Source organism: Patagioenas fasciata, chromosome 4 (genome assembly GCF_037038585.1).
Source record: "Patagioenas fasciata isolate bPatFas1 chromosome 4, bPatFas1.hap1, whole genome shotgun sequence".
Classification (NCBI taxonomy): domain Eukaryota; kingdom Metazoa; phylum Chordata; class Aves; order Columbiformes; family Columbidae; genus Patagioenas; species Patagioenas fasciata.
Genome location: NC_092523.1, coordinates 52,061,974 through 52,087,525, shown reverse-complemented (window position 1 = coordinate 52,087,525; position 25,552 = coordinate 52,061,974). Strand labels below are relative to the sequence as shown.

At 42.2% G+C, this 25,552-nt stretch overlaps 1 protein-coding gene across 28 annotated transcripts in view; it reads right to left on the bottom strand.

The window, feature by feature from the left end:
• Positions 1-25,552, bottom strand: part of EPHA5 (EPH receptor A5) — a 197,212-nt gene that overhangs the window by 149,217 nt on the left and 22,443 nt on the right. For 24 of the 28 annotated variants that reach the window (XR_011738835.1, XM_065837326.2, XM_071807824.1 and 21 more), the window contains one exon: positions 5,888-6,551. The exons of 3 other annotated variants lie outside the window; for them this stretch is intronic. Coding sequence is in view for 24 of the 25 variants with exons in the window: in XM_065837326.2 (XP_065693398.1) it covers positions 5,888-6,551 (664 nt within the window). In the remaining variant the exon portion in view is untranslated. The remainder of the gene's footprint in view (positions 1-5,887; positions 6,552-25,552) is intronic. One more of the 28 variants, XM_071807837.1, reaches the window with a different exon arrangement.

Genomic DNA, 25,552 nt, shown 5'->3' with positions numbered 1-25,552 from the left:
CTCAGTAGGCACCATGAGTGAGGTAAGATTTCTGAGTTCTCCTCCATTATTTTATCCACTTCTAACATCTGTAACATTGTCCATACGTTGGAGTTGGCTAAAACCAGCTCTACTCCTTTTGATGTCTCTAAGTAGCAGCATGCATTAATTCTTGGTAAGGAGAGCCTTGTCAACTCCTGCGCTCATTACCTGCTTTTTCAGCTTGGCTCATTCAACATACTTCTTCATTTTTTATTACCCAAATATTTAATTATTTAATTAATTTGCGATTCAGTTCCGCAAAGAAGCCACACAAAAAAAATCTCAGGCTTGAAAAAAGTCAATTACATCTGCAGTTACCACTCTGCAGCCCTGGAGCCACTAGCAGGACCACATCACCACAAGTGTATCTGGGTCTCACTAACCTGACAACATCCTCTCCCTTCCAGTAGCATGAGGTCTAGAGCCATTAAAGGGATAAAAAAAATAAGAACATATTGCTTTTCCCTGAGAACATACTGGGCTGAAGGTGAGGACAAATACAGAGAAGTGCCAAAATGTGTTCTTTCCACAGTGACTTTATTCCTTTCCTACAGAAACCCCAAATGCTGAGCCCTGCTGTATGCAGAAGCAGCAACTAAACGAGAAGTTACAATAAAACTCACCTATACCAGTGCAGGAAGAAGGAAAGTGTCAACTAGGGCAGACAATTAGCAAAAACCCTAAATGGGTGAGGCAGATTTCAACAGTCCTACATCAAGTTTTACAGCATTTTAGATGTGGCCCTCAATCATGGTTGAACACACCCTCTGCTAAGGAGGAGACCACTACCCAGAGACCTGAAATGGGCCAAAGAGACTCGAAACAGGACATTTTCCAGCTGCTGAAAGTGCTCAGGAACATTTCCTCAAGGACCCATTCAGACAGCACCAGCTGAACCGAGGCAAAGCCAACCACCATCGGTCCTTCAGTGCCACCAAATCACCATTCTGGAAAACAGCACAGAAACTCAGAGTGACTGCTTTCATTTCCCTTATCAACTAATAGAGCAATTCATTCTCATGAATAATGAACCTTAACACCGGCCTCTTGTAAACATGCCCCAAACCAGACAATTTACCTTTAGCTGTCCCATTGCAGTTGCTGATAAATGGGCCACGTTGCCAAAGGAGGCATAAAAAAAATCAAGTGGTTTGGGTTATTTACAACAGCTACTACCTAGCTGCCTATATTAATTGAGAGAGCGAGCACATTACATAAGGAGATTAGACCATGTCATATTTACAGCTTCAGTGTCCCCAGCGAGAAAAATTGCTGTTTTTACTGTCAGTGCCTTCTTCAAACAGGAACCCTGCTGACAAGATTATGAATTCAGAACATCATCGCCAATTAATGATTTGTAGGCAGAAGGGATTTTAATAGTTCCCATATGTTGTGAGGGTGACTGGTATTTACATCATCTCTAACAAGAGAGTGTAGTCTGTTTTGTCCAGACATGACATGAGAGCTTCGAAAAAATGTCATCCTCGCACAAGAAATTTTAATAAACAAAGGCAGCCTTTTCTGGGTTGAAAATGTTTCCTGAAGCATAGTCAGTAATAGCCTGCTTATGCACCAGTGAAAGCAAGGAGGGAGATGACAAACTAAGAGGTCAGGAGTTATTTAGGTGTTTGTCAAAGCTACACCATAAAGTGCCAAGATCATAATTCTGTCAGCCAGGATAATGGAGTGTTTCCTAAACACCAGTCAGGCTGCGGAAGGTGGCCTGGGGGAAAAAAAAAAAAAAAAAAAAAAGCATCTACAAGCACACAGCCCCTTCCTTGGTGTAACTTATGTGTTGCAAAGTTGAGTTTACCATCCTAGAAAATAGTTCATCCTTGTGAATATAACAATATCCATATCACACCACTTAACTCACACATGATATCAATGTGAGCTCCATCACACGGAGGACAGACCTTCCCATGGCCTAAGGCAGAATGTCTCATGTCAACTGAGCACCTTGGAGCCAGCCAGCAGGAAACACTTGCCGTGGTGACCTGGGTTAAACACAGGACAACCAAATGGGGCCCTCTGACTTTGCCACAGGCACTCAGATCTCAATGTCCCATTGATTTTTTTGGACAGAATTTAGGGCTTTGCTATAAATGAGAACTATGGGCTTTAATGGCTCCAGAGAATTGGAGTGACACAAGTGTGCACGCTGTGGGTGAAGTATAAGACTAATTTATGAAGGTATGCCCTACCATGAAAGGGCAATGGTACAGCACTACAAAGCATCTCTACACTTCCAAATTACGCCCATGCTCCTACCCAACACAGTCACAAATCACATCGCCAGACACTGTCCTCTCAACTGACTCAGAAAAATTTTTAAAACCCACCCATACCACAAAATGGAAAACAGAATCACAAATCACCAAGGTCTTCTGAAAGCACACTCTGTACTGCTATGTCAGCACTACCAGAAATCCAGCCACTGTAGAGACACAATATGTTCAAAAAAGGTAGTGTCAGGCTTGTAGTTTAAGCCAGTAGTTTTTTGCTTTAGGGTTTTTTGTTTGTTTTGGTTTTGTTTTGGTTGTGGGGGTTTTTTTTCTGTGTTTGTGGGGGTTTTGTTTTGTTTTTTGGGGTTTTTTTGGTGGAGTTTTGTTGGGGAGGGGCAGGGTTTGGTGGTTTGGTTTCTGTGCTTTGAGATATCCCATGCTGCTCATGCAGCAGGATTTGAAAGGTGACTAATGATTGTAGCCCTTTCCTCCAAAGATTCTTAGAGGTGACCAAAGTCAGTGTCTAGACGTAGCACCCAATCAGTGCATGTTATTTTGGGACAAGGTATTTTTAGCTACAGTGAAGGAGATCCTTGCTGATCTATCTGACCCATATCCCTCACCTGTGACAGTCTGGATTTCCTCAGCTTGGGTCTTGGCTACTCTTGTGCAGTATCAAACACCCAGTCAGACTCTTCTTCCCACCTACATGGGAGAACTACCTTTATTGGCACACGATAGGCAAAATCAAGTCAAATTTTACAATATTGACTATATCTGCAGAAAAAGGAGGCTATCCTGATGAAAAAACTCCCCATTTTGTTTTTGGAGAAATCTCTGGTGAACAGTCATACCTACATTTTCTCTCTAAGTCAAGCCTTGAACAGGTTTCAACTATATAATCTTCAGGGCTACAGTGTGTGATCAAGGACTAAAGGATCAAAGCTACAGTTTGCTTTGGGTACACACTGATCTGTCCTCTGTATCAACACTACAAATACCGACAACAAGTGCCTGGTGTGAGGCAAAGAGAAAAGCAATGCTGACTTTAGTCAGAGCAGAATCCCTCTGCCTTCCCCTTGGGTTATCCATTACTACATGGGTGCAAGTACAAGGCAGGTAAGGTGACCAACAAATAAGTTTGCAAAAAGCAAACTGCACTGCAGTCTTTCCTTCTTTCCCCTTTTCTCTTTTATGCCAAAATAGGTTTAAAGCTACCAGTTACATATTTACAACAGACGGGCAAATTTTATAAACAAGGACATAGTACAGTAAGCTGTATTCTAAGAGCATATAACCTCATTTTATGTCACTCTTCTCTAAAAGTTGGGGTTTTTTAGGTCTTGAGTTTTAGATACCCTAGGTCTTTCGCTCAAGGCACTCAATGACTCAGGAGACCTATGCTGACCAGCAAGCCAGGAATCTCAGCCAGCTACTTGTGTGAAGACTTCAGCACATGTGGAAGCATTTCATATGGAAGCATTTTTATCATCATGGCTTTGTGCTCTGAAGAGCTGAGGAGCTTTGTATTAAACTGTTCACCAGAAAGGAAAACAAATCAGCTCACACCATATCAAATATTATTACCACCACAGAGTGATAAAAACATATTCCTTTAAATACAGAAAAAAAACACACCTTGCATAGGGAGATTAACTTCAAACATTGCCTGGAACAGTTCAGAAAAAAGAAGTCAAGCTTCTCGAATTCATAAGAAAATCTCAATACTGAGGAAAAATAACAAAACTTTAAAGAGCAGATGAAATTGTAATTATATCTCATGGACCCAACAGTGCAGTGTTCGAAAAGCAATAGTGGTGAGCCACATTCTCCCTGTCCACAGTCCTGTAAGCACAAGAGGGACCCATACATAAGTGTCAAGTTGCACTACATTCACCTACGGCTGTCACAACCATTCACACAGAATCACAGAATATTAAGAATTGGAAGGGACCTCAAAAGATCATCTAGTCCAATCCCCCTGCCGGAGCAGGAACACCTAGATGAGGTTACACAGGAATGTGTCCAGGCAGGTTTTGAATGTCTCCAGAGCAGGAGACTTCACAACCCCCCTGGGCAGCCTGTTCCAGTGTTCTGTCATCCTCACTGAGAAGAAGCTTCTTCTCAAATATAAGTGGAACCTTTTGTGTTCCAGTTTGAACCCATTACCCTTTTTCCTATCATTGGTTGTCACCGAGAAGAGCCTGGCTCCATCTTTATGACACTCACCCTTTATATATATTTGTAAACATTAATTAGGTCACCCCCTCAGTCTCCTCTTCTCCAAGCTAAAGAGACCCAGTTCCCTCAGCCTTTCCTCATAAGGGAGATGCTCCACTCCATTATCTTCCTTGTCCTGCACCGGACTCTCTCCAGCAGTTCCCTGTCCTTCTTGAACTGAGGGGCCCAGAACTGGTCACAATATTCCAGATGCGGTCTCACCAGGGCAGAGTAGAGGGGAAGGAGAACCTCTCTGGACCTACTAACCACCCCCCTTCTAATACACCCCAGGATGCCATTGGCCTTCCTGGCCACAAGGGCACAGTGCTGGCTCATGGTCATCCTCTTGTCCACCAGGAACCCCAGGTCCCTTTCCCCTACACTGCTCTCTAATAGGTCATTCCCCAACTTATACCAGAACCTGGGGTTGTTCCTACCCAGATGCAAGACTCTACACTTTCCCTTATTGTATTTCATTAATTTTTTTCCCTGCCCAACTCTCCAGTCTCTCCAGGTCTCGTTGGATGGCAGCACAGCCTTCTGGCGTGTCAGCCACTCCTCCCAGCTTGGTGTCATCAGCAAGCTTCCTGATAGTACACTCTATTCCCTCATACAAATCATTGATGAATATATTGAATAATATATTCACAGGACCTCAGTGGAAGTCAGAACCCAACCCACTGCTGTCAGCTGAACCACATATGAAGAACATGAGCCAGCACTGTGCCCTTGTGGCCAGGAAGGCCAATGGCATCCTGGGGTGTATTAGAAGGGGGGTGGTTAGTAGCTCGAGATAGGTTCTCCTTCCCCTCTACTCTGCCCTGGTGAGACCGCATCTGGAATATTGTGACCAGCTCTGGGCCCCTCAGTTCAAGAAGGACAGGGAACTGCTGGAGAGAGTCCGGTGCAGGACAAAGATGATGATGGAGTAGAGCATCTCCCTTATGAGGAAAGGCTGAGGGAACTGGGTCTCTTTAGCTTGGAGAAGAGGAGACTGAGGGGTGACCTAATTAATGTTTACAAATATATAAAGGGTGAGTGTCACGAGGATGGAGCCAGGCTGTTCTTGGTGACCACCAATGGTAGGACAAGGGGTAAGGGGTTCAAACTGGAACACAAGAGGTTCCACTTAAATTTGAGAAGAAACTTCTTCTCAGTAAGGGTGACAGTACACTGGAACAGGCTGCCCAGGGAGGTGGTGGAGTCTCCTACTCTGGAGACATTCAAAACCTGCCTGGACACATTCCTGTGTAGCCTCATCTGGGTGTTCCTGCTCCAGCAGGGGGATTGGACTAGATGATCTTTCGAGGTCCCTTTCAATTCCTAACATTCTGTGATTCTGTGACATGAAAGAGAAGGAAGCCAAGACCCCACATCATCCCAGCAGCCTCAGCGCAGCACCCTTTCCTGCACAGCCTTACCTTGGCAGGTGTTGTTCTTCTCCTCATACCCTGCCTTGCACAAGCACTTCCCGATGGGCACCAGCCATTCCCCCTCAGCGCTGCAGTGCATCTTTGGCGCCTCATCAGTCACTGAGTGGTCAACGCAGATGCCCGACACCTCGAGCAGCTGTGAGGAATCCGCTCCTGTGATGGTGTCAGGGAAGCGGGCCAGGTTGCGGATCACCGACGGGCATTTCTTGTAGTACACACGCACGGAGACCAGGGCAATGCAAGCGCCCACATCCTGGAAAGCAAGGTAAAATCCCTTTTTTGTTAGTGGCCCAACATCTCTCACCTCTGTGTTTAGCTTCATAACTCTGTCACCAAGGTCTAACTCTGTGAAGCTCTCATCGGCAGCAATGGTATCGATCTTGATGTACTGGTTTTCTTTGATGTTCCTCCCATCTTCATCATCTGATTCAAAGTAATACATGTTAAATGTCTCCTTGCAAGTCCCAAGTCCTCCTGGAAGGCTGTTACAGTCCCTCAGGGTGAATTTGAGCTCAATGAAGATGCGGGATGCCCCTTCATTAGAGATCCAGCTGGTCAGAAGCCAGTTGTTCTGATTCTGTTCCATTACCTTGCATACTTGGTATGTGTGTATCGGAGCATAGTTTTCATCCACCTCACCAATTTCTTCCCACTGTATAAAAGGGAAAAGTATTACATTTTTTTGGAAAAGATACAGCTCCTACACAATGTTAGCTTTCCCATCTAAGAGCACGTCAGGATTCAGAGGTTCAGGAGGAAGTTCAGGGGGAAAAAAAGTTTTAGATAGCAGTGTTCCATACTGGAGGCTTGATATATTCCTGACAAAATCAGATAAAAGACCCTTTAGCAACATAAAAGGAAGATGGTGAAACCCTTCAGACATTTCAAAAATGGGAAAGCATACTTCTGCATTTGTCCACTAATACTTTGTTAGGCAACAAAACGAAAGCAGATGGGGCCATGAGTTGGCCTTTTCCAATGCATCCACATAGGAGATTAAAAAAAAATAAATAAAAAAATAGCTATTTACAGTCCATCTGTCCCTGCTTCCTCAGGCTCCTTTCTACCACATCCCCAAGTCACTGCTCAATGCAATGGAGATGACCACATTTCTCCAAGCTATTCTCCACTGCCAACACCCTGCCAGAATATGAGTAGAGTGGTATATGAAATAAATAGGACTTTGCTTCCTAGAAGTGCAAGTCAGAGCAGCCTCTGCTGATGCAAAGGGGAGATACTTCCAATAAGTGTCACAGGGATTTGTAAATCTTGAGCTGTTTGAGCATGCTATGCAGGTTTTTAAGCAGAGCTCCAGATGACATCTCCTAGATCTTTGTGGGAATTGCAATGACTTTTTTTTCCACTTTATTTTGGCCATACTCTCAAGTGCACCACTTTGAAGAAATGCTTTTTCCTAATCCAGCACACAACAGTATGGAACACTGTCACAGGACCTACAATGGAAACACAGCGTTAATGTTCCCCTCTGCTTTTGAGAACTGCAGTGTCACACTGAGAGGCAGTTAAACCCACATAAAGTACAGCAAAGAGCTCAACAGAACCAGCAATGGATTCAGTTTCATTTCTCTCCTACCTTTGACCTGCTAATCTGCAAGGGCTTAACTGCCAAAGCTTCTTCCATCCTCTGCCCAGTGTTGCTGCCCACATGTAGTACAGCCGCAGACAACAGCACACATGCCAAGTATAATTTAAAGGTGTTCCAGTACAAGGTAATAGCTATATTCCAAGCTGCATACTTCCTAAGGGCAAAGTCCATTTTTTTTTTCATTGGAGATACAGCCCGAGATGAAGTTGAGAGCCTTCTCAACTCAGATGCAATTACCACAGAGCTGACAGGAAACACCCTCAGAGTCAATATAACCATGAACTTCTTTTCAGGGAAATGCTGTTCTCAGATTTTTAAATGAAAAGAGTGGCAACAAGTGGCATTAAAACATATCCTGGTGCTACAGTCCAAAAGGAGTTACAAATACCACCAGAAGAAAAGCATTTTCTCTCCTCCCTGACCTGGGAGGTGCAAGAGGAGAGTTAGCAATTTCAGTAAGATGTGCTCACAGCAATGCAGAGCTCACCTGTACCACCAGTCTGCCAAGTGAGGAACCAAACCCAACATCTGTCATGCTCAGCATGTACTTCCTACACGCCTGAGCTTCAACAGGCCATGACCCTGCCACAATGAATATGTTGATGCCACTTTACCTTTCCCAGTAGCGCCACAGACTTAGCTGTAGATGTGCCTACGAGAGAGAGCCAGGCAGGGCCATGCAGTATCCCTGCCTAGCTTTAGGGAGAGGCAATTAACAATTAGGGAGAGCAGAGCCACAGAGAAAACATGCAAGCTAGCACAAATCTGCTGCTAGCTTCTCTACATTCCAGTAAATAAAATGGCTTTAGGTCCAGGAAATTAAAAAGCTGAGAAGCACCATTCTTCAACTACTGTGGCTAATTTAAGTGTTAAATATGCTATACAAAATATGCTTCCAAGTGGATTTGTTTAACGTGAGATAATGCAAAGTCTTATTTTTATCCCAGTGGCGATTCTGAGTTTGATGAAGAGGGAGTGTCTCCCTCCACCCCTCGATACGAGCCGATGTCCCAGGCAGAGGAGCTGGGGAGCACCTTGCCGTATCACCCAGGAAAGACCTCCAGGACTTTAATCCTTTGCTTCTATTGGCTGAAGGTCAGAGGATCACTCACCCAAATAACCACACATATCAACCAGCAGACACGGAGATGTGTTCACCTCCAGCAGGAGCTGGTGAAAAGCATGTGAGGAGTGGAAATTGTCCAGATAAGTTTTAGCAAGCAGGAATGTGCAAGGATGGCCACCGGGCACACAGTGTAACTCCACACGACATTTAGGGAGCATCTGACGTGTATTTCTTTAGAGAACTGACATTTGCAGTGACTGCAAGTTGCAGTAACATCGTTAATGACCTAACTTGAAGGTATATTAAAAAAAAAAAAAAAAAAAAATCACTTCTCTCTTTTAATACTTGCCAGATCAATTTTCTCAATGCTAGAGTTACAAAATAAAGCTCATTTCCATCGCTGTTCCAGGAGCTGTGTTAGCAGAAGTAAGTAGAAAAAAGCTGATTAGTTCAAAAACTAAATCCAGAGATTCTAATGGTTGCTTTCACACACTGAGAGCACTTAACACTGTGAGAAGGTCCAAGAATCAGCTTGAGCTGGAGTGTCATCTCAACTGCAACAAGTGACATATCATCTACCATCAGGCTTCCAGAGGTGCTGCACTTCCAGCACTGCACCACAGATCAGAGCAAGTCCTGCCAGTGCCACCTGCCATCAAACCTAAAGCAATCAGCAGAGAGCAAAAGCAAGGTGCTAGCCAGTCAAGGCTGCTCTATAATTCTCAAGGGAAAGTCAACCCAATTTTATCAGAGCAGCCACTATTGTGCCAAAATCTCAGCTCTGTCATTTAATTCCATCTCCATCTTTCCTATCTGCATGTAGGAGTGCACCATTTCTTTCACTTCTAATGCATGCAGCCATGTCTGCCTTGCCCAGGGACCGTGGGCAGCCTGTGCCCTTCTGCTTTTCCAGCCCTTCATGAAGAGAAGATGGATCATCCACCTGGTCTCTACTTCTCTATTGCTGCAGACATCAGACTAGCATTTCAACCAAATGATGAAATGCTGCACACCTTACAGTTAATGAAAAAGAAAGCTTGCCACATTTAAGAGACAGAATCTAGACAAAAACATTGGCATGAAAAAAAAAATTGTGTAATATTATGATCCCTCTCTGCAGTTCATATTTTTGAGATGTAAATCCACCCTATCTGCAGGATTAAAACAAAAATGCAACATTAATTTAGTGCTAAATGTTTTCTCCATGTTAATACTCTTAAAAAGGAAAACACAAATGCATTTCAATGGCCTGATGTTAAATCATTTATAGCAGACCTATTTCTGAACCAGAAAATTCCAGTACACTACTGCTGGCAAGTTAACAGAAGGTAAAGGCTGCACTCGGTTCCATCAATAGGAAGCCTGTAAATCACGCAGGCTGTTTGCCTATGGAAAGGCCAAAGATATCACACAGATAACTAAAAATACAATAGCTAAAAAAGCATTCAGTGGAGCAGCCTTGGTTAAACAGACAATTTTAAAACACATTTACCAGATATATGCTACTCAGGCTTGTTTCTCATCTCCGGGATTCCCAAACTGCAATTTGGCACTGCAGCACATTGAAAGGCTGCTACCCCAAAACCAAATACTAACATCAGGGACAAAAATCTCAGAGCTTTTGTTTATTTGGTTTTGTTTTGTGTTTGTGTGTGGGTTCCCCCCCAGGATAATTTTGGTGGTCTCTAGTAACTCACTCTTCAGCAGCCACTAAAGGTGGTGTGGAAATATCAAGCCTTTTTCCCAATTCCACACATTCTAGTACTAGTGAAAGAATAACCAGGCATTTAGCAAAATCCTATGAACCTGAAGAGGGATTCCCAGTACTCATCCAAAACCTTCCCAGCAGGATTCCCTCTCTCCAAGGACTATGTAACCTGCCTCTGTCCCCACTACCTATTTCACATGTACAAGAAGCCTCATCCTTTCCCATTTCATTATCCACCCCACCACATGGACTTCTGCAACTTATGCATGGTAATTTAGGTATCTGCTGGCACAGAGGTGTACGATTGGTAAAGGATTCATGCATTTTCACCTCTTCTCTTTTGGAAACAGGCAAGCCTGGCATAGACCACAGATCCCAGGCTTCAAATGTGCAGAAGCATCTGAAGCACTCCATGCACTTCACTCATATATAGAGGAGGTAGTTTTACCCCAAGATCCTGCTGTCAAACCCAGCACAAGCAGACTGGTGCAGAGGAGAGCATGGCATGGGGCTGTGCAATCCCTATACCAAGTTAACAGGGGAGACCTGTCGCCCTTCTAGAAGGGCAGAGCAGCCCAGTGCTCAGCCCTGTGCCATTTATCCTGCCTTTCATCCTGGTCATATGTGGGCAGCCTCTTCAATTTACACAGTTGATGTTAAGACCTTGCTGCCAATCAAAAGCCTCCAGCTCAGCTCACATACATGTTTCCTCACATTACTATCTCAGAAAACCCCAAATTTTTTTCTTTTTTTTTAAATCTGCCTGCTGGCTTTCTACCTGCTATTGTATTACAAAGTTAAATAAGAAGCAGGTTCTCCTCTGCGCAGTTTCATTGACTTCAGTGAGGTCACATAAGGCTAAATCTCCAGTGAAAACCAGGCAGGGCACTACTCATCTTTTGTCCTGCATTGCAGAAGGTTTTGCAGGGCTGTGCTATCTGTAAAACAACACTGCCTGTGTCACCATCTTGCCTTACAGACACACCAGTTCAAAACTTCAGCTACTTCAAAGTCTGCCACCAATTTTATCAACAAGCCCTACACAGCACTGCTCAGATGTTCAGCCTCGGAACTGTGTGATTAAAGGAGAATCTTGGCTTTTACTGGAGTCGTTCCAGTCTTCATTGAAGGAAAAAAAGATGTTGCTTGGTCAAAAAACAAGAGCATAAAACAGAAAGAACCAAAAAGTCACCTTACGTGCAGCACAAGTTGTATGAGGAGCAGCTGAAGGAACTGGGGCTGTTCAGCCTTGAGAAAAGGAGGCTGAGGGGAGACCTTATCACTTTCTACAACTACCTGAAAGGAGGCTGTAGCATGGAGGGGGTTGGTCTCTTCTCCCAAGTAGCAAGTGATAGGACAAGAGGAAATGGCCTCAAGTTGCACCAGGGGAGGTTTAGATTGAATATTAGGAAAAAATGCTTCCCTGAAAGCGTTGTCAGGCATTGAAATGGGCTGCCCAGGGTACTGGTGGAGTCACCATCCCTGGAGGGGTTTAAAAGGCAAAGAGACAACATTTTTATGGACATGGTTGAATGCTAGAGTTAGGTTATGGTTGGACTTGATGATCCTGAGGGTCTCTTCCAACCAAAATGATTGCATGATTATTTGTAGGTGTCTAAAGCAATGCTGGCCTCAGGGTTGGCAGGAGCAGAACAGCTCTGTTTTGAATGCTGGCATAGTCAAGAGGGTATGTACAACTCGTAGTACCTAACAATCCTGGCAGCACCCCACCAGCACCTGATGGAGCACCTGGGTGACCCTGGTACCCTTTCCAGTACATGCCACCTCCAGACCAAATAAAAGACAAAATAGCTTTGCTTAGCTCCCCTCCACCATCACTAGGTCACCAGGTCCTGTTTTAGGTAGAGCTCTGGGGCAATTTTAAGCAGTTGTGCAGTTCAACAACTCAGGTTTCAAATTCTGCTGCAGTGCATTGGCCCCAAGCAGGATGCTGGTTCACTGGGACAGACTCACAACAAAATGTTCAAAACAAGCATAAAAAAACCCCCACAACACATCAGGAAATGATAACAATTCAAGAACTTGAATCAAGTTAGGAAAGGAGGAGAGGAGACAAAAAGAATCAGTAAAGGGGGGCAGGGAAGGAGGAAAGAGCCATTTTCACAGCCTCACAGATAAGGTATTTAGCATCTTCCTGAATTTAAACAAGATGAAGCAGTGGGCAGAAAGAATAAATCAATATGAAAATTGTTCTAGATTAACCCAAACTATCTTTCAAACTCAAACACACTTTTTTAAAATTTACACAACCAAAACAAAAAAACCCCACAACCTAGTATGTGTATGGATGAACTTTTCCAATAACAACATCCATTTTTATAATGCAAAAAGGGGCAGAGGTTCCTACACAGCCTCTGCCTGGTTTTGTGGGTTTTGGAGCTTGTTTCAAGGGCAGGAGCCACCATCGAAAGGAAAACTGCAGAGAGTTCAATGCAAACAGCACTCATCCCAGTGTTTATTAAAACCTTGAAATACCAGAAGCAGTTGTACCCACCCAGGATCCTACTGTTTCCACATGCCATCCAAATGAGATTGAGACTCCAGTGGGGAGGTGATTTAACAACTGAGACATTTATACAGACAGGCATGTATTCCTATGGACAGCAGTTACTAGTCAAGCAAAAAACATGATGGAGAACAGGCACAGAGGATACAGAAGATCAGATCAGTCTCCCTACTTGGGTAGAAGTCTGATCTAACAAAAATAATTTAAGCAGCAGAGTTTCCAAAGAAGGAACTTCTTTTCTGGTGGTTTGGCATATTCTCCTAAATTTGTCAGGTTAGGAAAATAAATAGAACAAATAAGAATATGACAACTTCGGCACTACTTTTCTTGTATTTTACTACTGGATTGCAATTTTCTGCCGTTTCTCAGAAATGCCACTCTGCTCTTGGCCACCAAGCTGCACAGTCTAGTTAATGCCTCAGAATATCCTGAAGTTAGTTACCTGAAGTAAATGTGAGTTCCCTACTCATTACAGGGAATTTCTCAGCCAAGAGCTAAGGAATATTGTTCATAAACTAAAACATAAGTGGGAGAAGTAAAATGCAAAGAGGTATGAACTGAAAGTTCAAAGCATCCCTGAAACATGCCACACCTGAATAGCCATACACATATTCCCTGCAATCCCATATGTGATACTCACCTAGCAGAAAGCAGACTGAAAAACTCACTTCCACTATCTTCCCCACACTAAAAAACCCAAACCAAAACCCAAACAAACACCCCCACCCCCACTCAAAAAAACACAACACAAAAAACCTCACACCACACAACACAATTTTAAGCACAAATTCTCACTGCAGCATCACTAACGGAACAGCCAGACACATGCTTTTGAAAAATCACTTCCAACGCACAGGCAGAAAAGGTGTTAAGAGCAGAAAAAGGGCCTTAATTCACATTAAAAGCCACTCGCCACTGCACTGAGACTTACTGAGGCTCAGTTTCACTCGATGTCAAGATTTTATGTACTGTGACAGAGAGCAAGAGGGGAATTAGCAAAGATGGGGCAATGTTTAACGTTAGATTTCCAGTACTAAACAGAACTACCCTAGAAATGAGTTGGATTAATGTTCACAGTACCATCATGCTCCATTGCAACTCCACTACTGCTGGTCTCACATTCTTATACTCAGAACTCAGCAGCAGCAAACAGCTCCAAAAAAAAAAAAAAATAATCATTTTTTGTAAGTAAGAACTTAAGCATCTGGCTGAATACTGTTTTCTCATATGGTGTTTTGGATTTTTTAAATTTCGCCTGGGTCAGGCTTTCAAGATCCTGTGCAGAGCCAGGTCTGTAAAACAGAGAGCATCTCAAAACACAAGCAGTAATTTGCTAAAGCAAGCCCAACCTACGCAAGCCAGTGAAGAAGAAAGCCAGTTAAAATTCTTTAAAATTATTTTCAGAACATGCTTATGAGGGAATATACTGTTGTTCAGAGATCTGCATGATTCAAGCTGTTGAAAAATGACATAACACCAGGACAAATTCACCTAGACTTTTCAGTGCTGCACAACAAGCAAGATGTGATGGAAAAAAATGAAAATGGGACAGAAGTTTTGCTCAGACTTTGATTGTTTGCATGATCAACGAAAGATGTCAAGACCAGAATCCAAATAGGAGGAGAACCCAGCTAGAGGTTAGCGCAACTGAAAAGAAAAGGAGCATCAGCCGCATGTCTAATCAGAGACTGCTCTGATCCCTTCCCAGAACAAAGCACTTGGGGTGTTATTTGCAAGCCTCATCTCTTCCTGCCCATAAGAATATATGGAGGTTTTTTTAAGCTTTGAAATTTCCTTTATATCTGAACTAAAACATCCATTTTACACTATGGTCTAGCAATTGAGGCTAAGACAGTAGAAATGAGCATGAAAGAGGCAATGAAGAAACAATACCATTAAATCATTTTTCACTGCTTTACATACCACTCATTGTAGAACAATTTAACAAATGCCATAAACAAACAGTGTTGACAATACATTGTTTAACACAGGAATACTGACAGAGTCAGTTGTTCAGAAGGACTTGGTACAGTATGACACATTTTTGGATTTACAACCAAATGCTGGGGTTTTCAAAGCTTTTGGGATACTGTTCATATTACTCAATGATACCAAGAGGTTCACAGAACTATTTCCAAAAGCAGCAAGAACAGAAGTTTTCCTTGTTATTCTGACATCCTAATAAAAAAGTCAAAACTTATTTGGTGCTTCTAATTGCTTACGACAATTGGGATAGCACAAAACATTTGCCCCATTTTTAACTCACGCAACAGCAGAAATTTTCAGGGGAAGAGAAGGAAAAAACACTTCTTTTTAAAAAAGTAAACTAAATCCTTTATCCTTGTCATCAGCTATCTAAAATTTCCTGTGAGGAAATACTTTAAGAGTTTCCAGTAAAAGAGGAAAACATACTTGACAAAAAAAGTACACCTCATGAAAATAAAGATTAAACACCTCATTTTTCTAATGTTTCAGGCAAAGTGAAATATTAGAAAACAATTACCCATGGTGCTGCTCTGGTAAAGCCTAACCTCTCAGGCAGATTGCAAATTTGACTAGATTATAGACAGCCCATACGCTGTATCAGACCCTCCAGCAAATGCATTGTTTTGCCCCTACTCCATGGTCTCTAATCTATGCAAAGCTTTTCACAGAGATATTACATTCATGGCTTAGGCCTTGACAACTGCATCCATAAATCAATCTTAAATCTTGCATTAATCATCTTTCCGTAATCAGTGGCTATTCAGCACAAATTTACATCTCATTTCTGTCACCCAAACAGCCACATTAGAGCTCTGAAGCTCATTCTGGCTTAAATGATTATATTCTCCTAATAAACACCTAAGTACCCCCAGTCCAGCTGCCGTGAGCTGCATTAATGACAAAGAGAATAATGGCAGAGACCATCCTGAGTCAGCCTTGTTTGGTGCTACAAGCAGCAGCGCCCACGCTGACCAGATTTTTGCATTTCCAATACACCCAGATGAAAGAAATGCAAAGGCTGCTCCATCTGCACAGACCCTCTCCCAGGAACCACTGTGCACAGCAGGGCGTGTACACCACCCAATTTATTGCACCTCCTCCTAACAGCTCTGTTGCCACCTCTTGAACACACAACGTTACCAGTAAAACCAAATCCCAGATTTTCAGAAGAGCTCTTTCCTAGGGAAAGGAGGCAGGCACAATTCCCTGCATGCTGAGCACCTTACAACTGTCACCAAAAACAAAGCAAGCCATTGGAAGCTGAACCCTGTAAAAAATCCACCTTTCCCATTTGTCAGACAGCTGTAACATTGTTCACAGCACCATCAAATTGAGTCTTAGCATGCTGTTCTTTGATCACCTCAGAATTCAGTATTACATTTTTAATACCTGACTACAACTTTTTTCCCTTGTTTTCAGGTTGCTCTTGCTGCTCTGGGCAAGAAAGACTATCACACAGGATTACAGTCAGCAGCTAAAACATGATCCATTCGGGGTGGATTTTGCATGTTCTTGCCTGCAATCCCTATAGTGAAGCAACCTATCCTGATTGAACAAAGAATAACTACTTAAAGATCCTCCGCAGGCCTACATTATTAAACTGACATAAAAAGCCTCACATCGATTGTATATTCACTTTCAGTTAAGGTCTGAAACAGTATGCTAAGATCTAAAAATGAATTAACAGAATGAGTTTATTATGACTGTTGTTAAGTACTCGCTCACTATAGGTAATAAATTATACATGGGGGTGTTTGTTATGCTTATTACACAACATAACACAACTTTTAGTTACTTTTTATTCTATGGGATTTAATTCCCACCACATCAGGCCTATGTTACTATTTACATATAGCACCAGAATCAGAGGGATGTAAACATATCAGACACTGGTATAACCTGAACCTCACAGTTTCTTTGAAGCTGGAATTGAAGAAACATGATGTGCTCATTTGTTCATGATGGTTGTACTATATCCCAGCCATCTCAGGAAAGATACATTTCTGGAGATGTTCCATATTTCATCAGGTGTTTTTCCTCACTTGGGATCTCCTACTACTCCATGCTCTCTTCTAGCACCTGACAACCGCTGAAGAAACAATTCAAAATCAACACGCAATGGCTAGAAAAGTAGATACGACCATGCTCAGGCAGCCTGGCCCATGGTGAGCCATACGCATCCATCACCTAAACAAGGCAGCTTAAGCTAGCACCAGCATGCCTATGTCATGTCGGAGTGGAGACTTGATGGTAATACTGCAATGCCTACATGAAGAAGAGACTTCTGTTGTTAGATTGCTTTTTTTAACCTAAGATACAAGAATTGAAATTAAACACTTTTGAAAAGAAGGTAAGATAACTTAGTTACTATAAGGGGGGCAAAACACCATAGGGAGAACTTGCCACAGGAGTCAAATCTCCATAATTTGAAACCTTCAAGGGGGACCTGGAGAACTTTCAGAAGTTACCTGCTCAGGCAGTCTAGCCCATGGTGAAACATAGGCATCCATCAACTAAACAAGGCAACCTAAAGCTAGCACCAGCACGCCCACGTCACATGGGAGTAGAGACTGAATACATAGATACTAAATATTATTATATGTTACTTTCACCAAGTTACAACAAGGGTCTGTTCCAGGACCAAGTCCCTGAGGCAGAGAGGGCAAGAACACAAAAAAGCTACTCAACACAGAAACTACAGATGATCATTTACCCATCCCTACTCTAGGCCTTATGCTTACTCTACAGAATGGACTGACTGACCACTTCACACAAACATGAAATTACAAACCCAGCTTCATTGTTATTTAGCCATTAAACCATGAAATCAATCCCCTTTCAATCTTGGTCTCTTCAGCTTCAGACTCTTTCTGTGAGACTGGATATTGTCTCACAAAGCATTGAAGCTTAAAAGGAAAAGGATGAACGAACGCACTTTAAAAAATAAATTGAAAGTATGATTCTCAGAGGCAGAACTAATTAGCATAGGAAACAGCACTTCTACAGGTTAGGTGGTTAATTGACATCATTCTTCTTACCAAAACACCTACCCACTGAAAGTTAGACAGCTGAAAAAATAGCATTCAGATATTGAAAAGTTGCCTTCATAGTGCACAATACATAAACCTTTCTAATAATGTGTGCTCTCATCTGCAAATTATTGTGCACAAAAACTTACAGGAGTGAAAAAACCTCACATTAAAGGAATAAACTATTTAGGGGAAGGACACAAAAATCTGCTGTATTCTCCAGTTTCTCTCTACCCTGGCTGCTAGCTCCACAGGACCAGACCCAAAGAACTCTACCACTCATGTGTGGCATTTAGCAGCCTGTCTATCTCCCATGGACTCCCCCCACCAAACAATCAAGCATCCAGGTCAATCGACGGCAGCGGCTTCAGCAAAGCTCTAGCACACAGCTCGAGGTCACAGATACCTCTGGCACCATACTCCAACTCCTCCCCAATCACCACTAGATTCCACCTCCACATCTACCTAGTTTCCAGTACAAGGATTATTTTCTTCTCCTCATGATCCATTTGCATTGCAGAGCAAATGAAAAGATAATGCAACGCTTTAAGATCACTTCAGAAAGCCACCTGCATTTCAGATGGCAATACATCAGCTCAGACGAATTGCACAGATCCCAGAAAACAGAGTCCGCAACTACTCAATAGATGGAAAGTTTACTTAACAGCACAAAAATCTGTTAAAAAAAAAAAAAAGAGAAGAGAAAGTTCGGAAGCTGGGATGTGGCTTACTTGCTTGTGGCCTCTATTTGCCTGAAATGGGGTATGGGAAGGAGAAAGAGATGACTAGTATATACCTGTAAAATTAGCAAGACGCATAGCAACATATACTGATTGTGAACTGAAGTTTAACGAGTTCAGGCTAGAAAGACTAGTTTGTCTCTCAGCAAGGACAGCTTGCTGTTGGCACAAGCTACAAAGGCATATGGTGGACTCACCAGAAGAGGAAGACTAAACCCAACAAGATGCACTGTAGGTCAAACCAAGGTCACAGACCTGCTACAAGGCCCCCTGAACTACAGGAGATCCAGCTACCTAACATTAACAGCTTTACATCTGATGAAGCTACACCACCACTACCTTCAGTCACACATTCACAAATCTGCTCTTATTTTTAAATAACAAGAACTAGCAAATACTATAATATTGTGTGGGGTTTTTTTTAACTGATTGCTTTACTCCAGCAGCAAGGAAACTATAACTCAGTAATAAACAGCATGTCTAGAATGTCAGTGATGTGCAATTAACATATTTGAACAGCAGGAGTTGCCCAACTTTCTTTCCTAATATCATTTTGCTTACTTACGTATTTAGTGTAATACAGGACAAAACAAGCTCTGTTTTCAGATTTAAAACTGTGCAGAGCAGAGAAGAAAGGAAATTTTCCAAGCAATTTCACACAGCACTTTGTGTGAAAAAAATGTTTTTCACTCTGTTTTCTCTTTGCTGCTTTATTTTTTAACACACAAAACAAAAACTAGAAAAAAGTGGCAGTCTGTTTTTTAAACATAACAACCAGGACTCTGCTAACTTAGGGTCATTACCAGGTGACGAAAACACAGGACACCCAAGGCACTAGCATCGTTTTTGGGTCTCAGTTGCCTAGTTTGTCCTTGATTAATGTGGACACTATGTGGCCTTCCAGCAGGGAGTTCATCTGGGAAAAGCCCCTCATACAAAAAACCCAACACAAGCTTCTGGCTTCTGCCAAATACACTCTGCCACACCTGGAAAGATGCACAGGGACTTCTGCACACCCAGCTTTGGCAAGCTCAGCCTAGACAAGGAGCAGTGCTGGGTGAAAACACCCTGGATTAGCACTGAAGGAGCTGACCCTGGAAGCAGAAAACCTGAGAATAGCACTGGGCTCAGATGGGACAGAGAACAGACAGGTCCAAGAGTTTCACCTGGGCACGTAGCATTGGAAAAAACAACAGCTTTGCAAACACTGAGCAAAGTGCTGTTTAAGATTCCCTGCTTTCTCTCCAACACCTTCAGAGCAGAAGCCTTTCATAAACATTATACAAGCAGCATCATAGCCAAATCCCCTGGGGACTAAAGACATTTGCCAGTTCAATACACTTACACAGCCCTAAAAAACAGGCTTTGCCATAGTTACTGTGACTCTAAAGGACGCAATAGCTCCTGCTCATTTGCAGCAAGACTACCATTTACCTGGCTCTCAACAAGTAGCATTTTGAAATAGTTTATAGAGCTTGGGAAGCTGGGCTCACAGCCTGCGTGAAGGGTACAGATATTCAATTATCATTAAAATTAATAAGTAGGACAATAACCAAATCCCCCAATGAGTTTTGATTATCTCAGTCAGGGTATTTATCAGAATTACTCTGACATGGAGTCATTGGGCTCTGGCTGAGGGACACAAGTCACTCCTCAGCCTGCTGCAGCTTCCTTCACACTGGAAGCATGACATCCAACTTCAGGAAAAGACACCAGGTTCTGCACAAGAAAGGAGATGGGTATTTAAAACTGTGCAAAAAGGTTTGATTTGGTCTGAAATCTGTGTTCAAGTGAACTACACATTTCATTCCCATTCAGCAGCTGTCGTCCGCCCTGCTGTGATTCTGCAGCCACTGCTATGGTGAGGAGGTGCTGACCTCCTCACAGTCACCTACCCCATCACCCAATACCAGGTACCCCTCACCACAACTCATTTATCTTCTCACCATCTGACATCTATTTCCATTGTCACAATAACTAGTAATTCTTTTCTAAAACTTCCTTTACCACTTTTAGGTTGATTTTCCCTGTATTAGAGCTGAAATCATCAGGGATTTTCCCCAATTGTTGTATTAATATCCATATTTTTAAAGGATGCAAAATAAACTACAGAATTAGCAGAGACTCAAAAAGCAGCTACGCTGCTATTGAATTTAACTACACAGAAACATTCAGTTACTCAATCTGGCATCGAAATAAAACAAACAGTAAACCAGAAGGAGATTGTGCAATGAAACAACTTTATCTCACAGGATTATACTTGTGGTCACAACTTTAATTGTGTAGTCTGGAAGGATTTGTGACAAACTGAGTAATCTTGCATTATTGTAATGATTTGTAATCACAAAACTGGCTACAATTTACTATTAGTTCATTGCGATGCAAGTGTAAACAGTCAGTTCATGCCCTCCAATTTTTAACAGCACTTAAAATTATGTCTTGCAAGGAGCTCCAACAGCTGCCCAATAATTAACAGTTCAGAGATTTGAAACCAAGGCAAAATAGTGAGAATCTGCTCAATTTTCAAAGAAAATAAAGCTAAAATAAAAAACAAAATTGGACACCTCCAGGGTTTAAGAACAGAAGGCCAAGGGCCACATTTTTGCTATCCTTTACTGCTGACTGAACAGGAGTGAGCCACGCTGAGCGGACACCATGCACGGCAAAAGCTATTTTGATGGTCCTCTAACCTTCAAATGACAAAATTCAGTAATGACCCCCAGAAAACCACAAGAATCACAGTGTCAGTGTCATAACTGGAGTTTGCAGGCTGAACATGCAAAGACTAACCTCTCAAAATACAGACAAATGAATTCAAGTCCCTATGAAAAAGGCTGCCAGTGCAAGAAGAAGTGATAGTTTTTCCTCAGCAACTGAAGGAAAACATAGCAAATCTAAATCCTCCTTTTCAGAAACAGGCAAGTTTCCCACCCTGCTTGGTATCTGCTGGGTAGACCTGGGTCTTGGGATTTCATCATCTCAGCAGGACTGCTCTCTATGAGCAACACATCTGCATCAATGAATTCTGTAAGATCCCTGTCAATAAATAGATATTTAAAATAGAGTCCTGTTATCACCTCCCGTCCCACCTCACCTCCACATACCAGTTCCTGGCTTAGCCCACAACCACAGGCAAGACAGGAGAGAGGCCAAACTGAACAAGAATAACACCAACCCTGCAGCTCCTCCTCACAACCTGAACACAATGGCAAATGGATTATCCACATGTACCAACATCTCAAATCACATTAAGAAATGCTCTGTGCTATCTTCTCCTGACAAATGGATCTTCTGCGCAGCATTACAGACTGTCAATATTAGGGAAAGAATTTGCTGTTACACAAAGACCTTTGAAGATGAGGGCTAGGTCACTTGTCCCTGAATATCTTTGCTGAAGTCCAGTGCTCACTTTTGCAGCATAAAGGCTCAGTCCTTCCCACCTTTCAGAGCTAAAAGTTCCCAGTTTTGATACTGCAAGAAAGCATCCCAAGGAGGGCAGTTATCCACAGAACACACACATCTCCAAGCTTCTGGTTTATCCCATTTCAGCACAGTAACTAACCTACAGGACATTATTTGTTGTGTTTCCATATATAGGCAGTTCATATACAAAGTCAGCAAGATGCATAGTCAATGTAAAAACAGGTTTTAGGAACTAATTACTTTTTTAACCATTTAAACACATCTGCTTAAAATACAATGAATAATTTGTTTTTCTCTACTGTTCATTTCATTAAATCAAGAATTTAATATGGTCAAAGCAGTGGCCTGGCACTCGCTAGAATAACAAACAAAAGAAAAACAAGCAAGAATGCAAAAATCAAATGCTTATCAACATTTTTGGCAAGAACCAGGTATCTAATAATACTTTCCTTCCTCAAAAGCACCAAAAGGACTCAAGTGAAGGACCGTGCTGAGTCTTTTTAGCCTGGTTTGACAGATGCATGTTTTAAAAAGCCATCAGCAATCTCTCTCTACTCCTCACCTCTCCTGGGAGCTGCCCTAAAGGTGCCCAAGCTCAGCAGGTGATTCCTTGTCATACTTCACCACCATGCTGATACACAGCCCCCACTTTTCTGCATTTTTGAAGGGTTTTGTTAGTTCCACCCCCCCCCGCCCCAGACTCCCTGACCAGGCAGCAGAAGCAGCAGCCCTATCACATTCAGCAATTTTTACATGCACTGTACAGCCCATGGGGTACAGAAAATTGATCACAGCAGCTCAGCAGCACACAACGTCACAGCCGTAACGCAGGGATGACCAACGGTTGTGTGTCACCCACGTTCCCTTCAACAGCGCTTTGCCATTTGTGTTGGGAAGAGCCTAAAAGTTGGTTAGAGGAGCTACCACTTTTCTTTGGAGAAGAGCCAACATACAATCCACAACAGGATGTATCTGCATCCATGTATATTCCTGGTACTTAATCTCTGATCTGTTTTCCCACAGTATTGTCAATATTAAAACTGACAGACCTCATGATTACAGCCTGCTTTTGTCAAACACACTGAACCATAAAGCTCAGCATGCTTCTTCCCCCCCAAATGATGACATCTTCAGGTTAAGAATATAAAACCAAAACATTCTGAGACAAAAAGAGCTTCCACCTAAAATACTGGCATTTTCTTTTGACAGCCAAAAACCCAGCCCAATCTTCTCCACTTTCCTATGCGCGTGTAGCCTTCAGCAACTGAAAAACACCTTGTTTTTGTGATCCGGACAAGCTCACAGAGAACACAACAGCGCAATGTTCAATCTCTGAAAATCCTGAGCCACTCCCATTTATAACTTGATAAATATGTGAAAGTTTGTTCAAACAGCTTGAGATGTTGAGCTGCTGCACTGTTTCTGGAATAGCCACCTATCAGCAATTTGCAGTAGCACAGAAGTCAATCACAAAAAAAACTCTTCTTACTGGTTTTAAGCTAAGTGATGGGTCTTCAAAAAGCACTCTGTAATTTACATTGCCTTCACTTACCATGCAATACACAAGGCAACCACTGAACATGAAGACAAAACAGTAGCTTCCATGTTAACACTTTTTTCAGAAGTTTTGCATTCTAAAATAGTCTCCTTCTAGACAAACCTACCGTGCATTTCCCTTTCTGAACTCGGTATTCATTTTATCTCATGTTTGAAGTGTCTTTCCTGAATGAATAACATCAAAAGAAAAGCAACTTGCCTCAATTATAACAACACAAAATAAATCAAACAGGACTACAGCCTTTAATTAAGTTACCCAAAAAAGCCATTAACATGACTAAAAATATATGCAGTCAAAGTGGCCAAGAGCAAGGCCAAGGCATTTTAAGTCTTATAAAAGGACTATGCAATTAAGTGATAAGTCACCTACTGATACATATATTTAGCATATGAGGTAATAAGTAATATAAGTAACACACTACAAGTTCATCAACATAAGCTATAAAACCCTAATGCATATTTTGATAAACCCTGGGCTGTGGCATACACACTCTGTAACAGTACTATTTTATTCTGCAAAATTTCAGATTCTCCGTGTGTCCTGGTTTTGTTAAAAACAAGTTTCTCTTTTAGTGAATTTTGCCTGTCAGCTAAAGTCTTCATATTAGCTGCATTTTCCTGGAGAACCAGACACATGTTTTGGTAAACCTAACAATGGAATGCAAACTTATTGATAAGCAGAGATGGACATCTCGTGAGAGGGGCAACGAGAAACTGGTGACCAAGGAACTGACCAATGGTGTATAACATTCCATTCACGTGAATACTTCATATAAAAGTGGGAGATCATGAGGATCTCGTCCCTTTTTCCTTTGCCCTTCTGCTTATGGCTGACATTAGGAGAGGACCTTGCTAGTCGTCCCTGCGAACTGAAGCCTAGTGAGAGACTGAATCCAGCTCCGGTTGGCTACAGAGTCTAATCCAGGACTTTGGATGCTGGCTCTGCAGTTGCTGAGACTTTCAAGATTGGATTTGTATATTTTGTATTATTTTCTCTATTCTTATTAGTAGCATTAGTAAAACACCTTTAACTTTTCCAACTCTCTTCTCTCTGTCCTTCTTTCCCTCCCGATCGCCTGTCCTGAGTGGGAAGGGGGGAGAGGGAGGGGCAAAAGGGGGAACTGGGGGGAGAGGAGGTTAACAATACATCTGCCAGGGTTTGATTGTCACCCCACAATCTTAACTCTCAATACTGTGACAGCACTAGGTTTATATATTTTAATTGTACCGTTACAAACGGTTGGATACCAGCATCTCTGCAATTGGCACAAAAGCAACAGAGAAAACAATGGTTTTAGAAGATAAAGCTCTTCAAAGCTGTTTTATGCCCAAACATAACTCCTAGACACTAGAGTGAAAAAGATACTTTATAGCGTGAAAGGAGATTATTGTTTGCCCAATGAGACTGTGTGGACTAACTTAATGCTGACAACTGTATTTATAAAAAGATATACTGAAGGATCAGCCTTTATTTATTCTGTGGTGGATTTTCCAATAACAGGATAGTAATATATTATTCTAGTAATACAGTTCTAGCAGAGATAAAGACTTGTTTTATTCTTACTCTTACTAATATTAATTTATTTTACAGTACCTTAGAGTAGTCTAGGCATTTTAGATCCCCTTTAATACAACCTGCGCCTCACCAGATGCTGCTACCAAATAAAGGCTTGATTCACATCAACAGCATACAAACCAAAGGGCAGCTTGATCAGAGTCCAGGACAGCAAATTTAAGAGCATTCTTAAGCAAAGTGAGAAGATTAAACTTCAGATACAGAAGAAGATATGAGAAAGGACATTAATAAAATGGCAAGGCTATTCAGTGAGAACTGCTGTCTAGCATGAAGCGCTCTAGCTTAAAAGCAGCTACACACCATGGCTCTGTTGCAGGCATCAGAGTAGTGGATCTGGGGGGTCTGTGGAAGGAGTAATAATAATGTGGTTTGTAAGCAGATCAAGAGGAAAAGAAGACTCTGAAAGACACAAAAAGATCTCACCCGAGGCAGAGC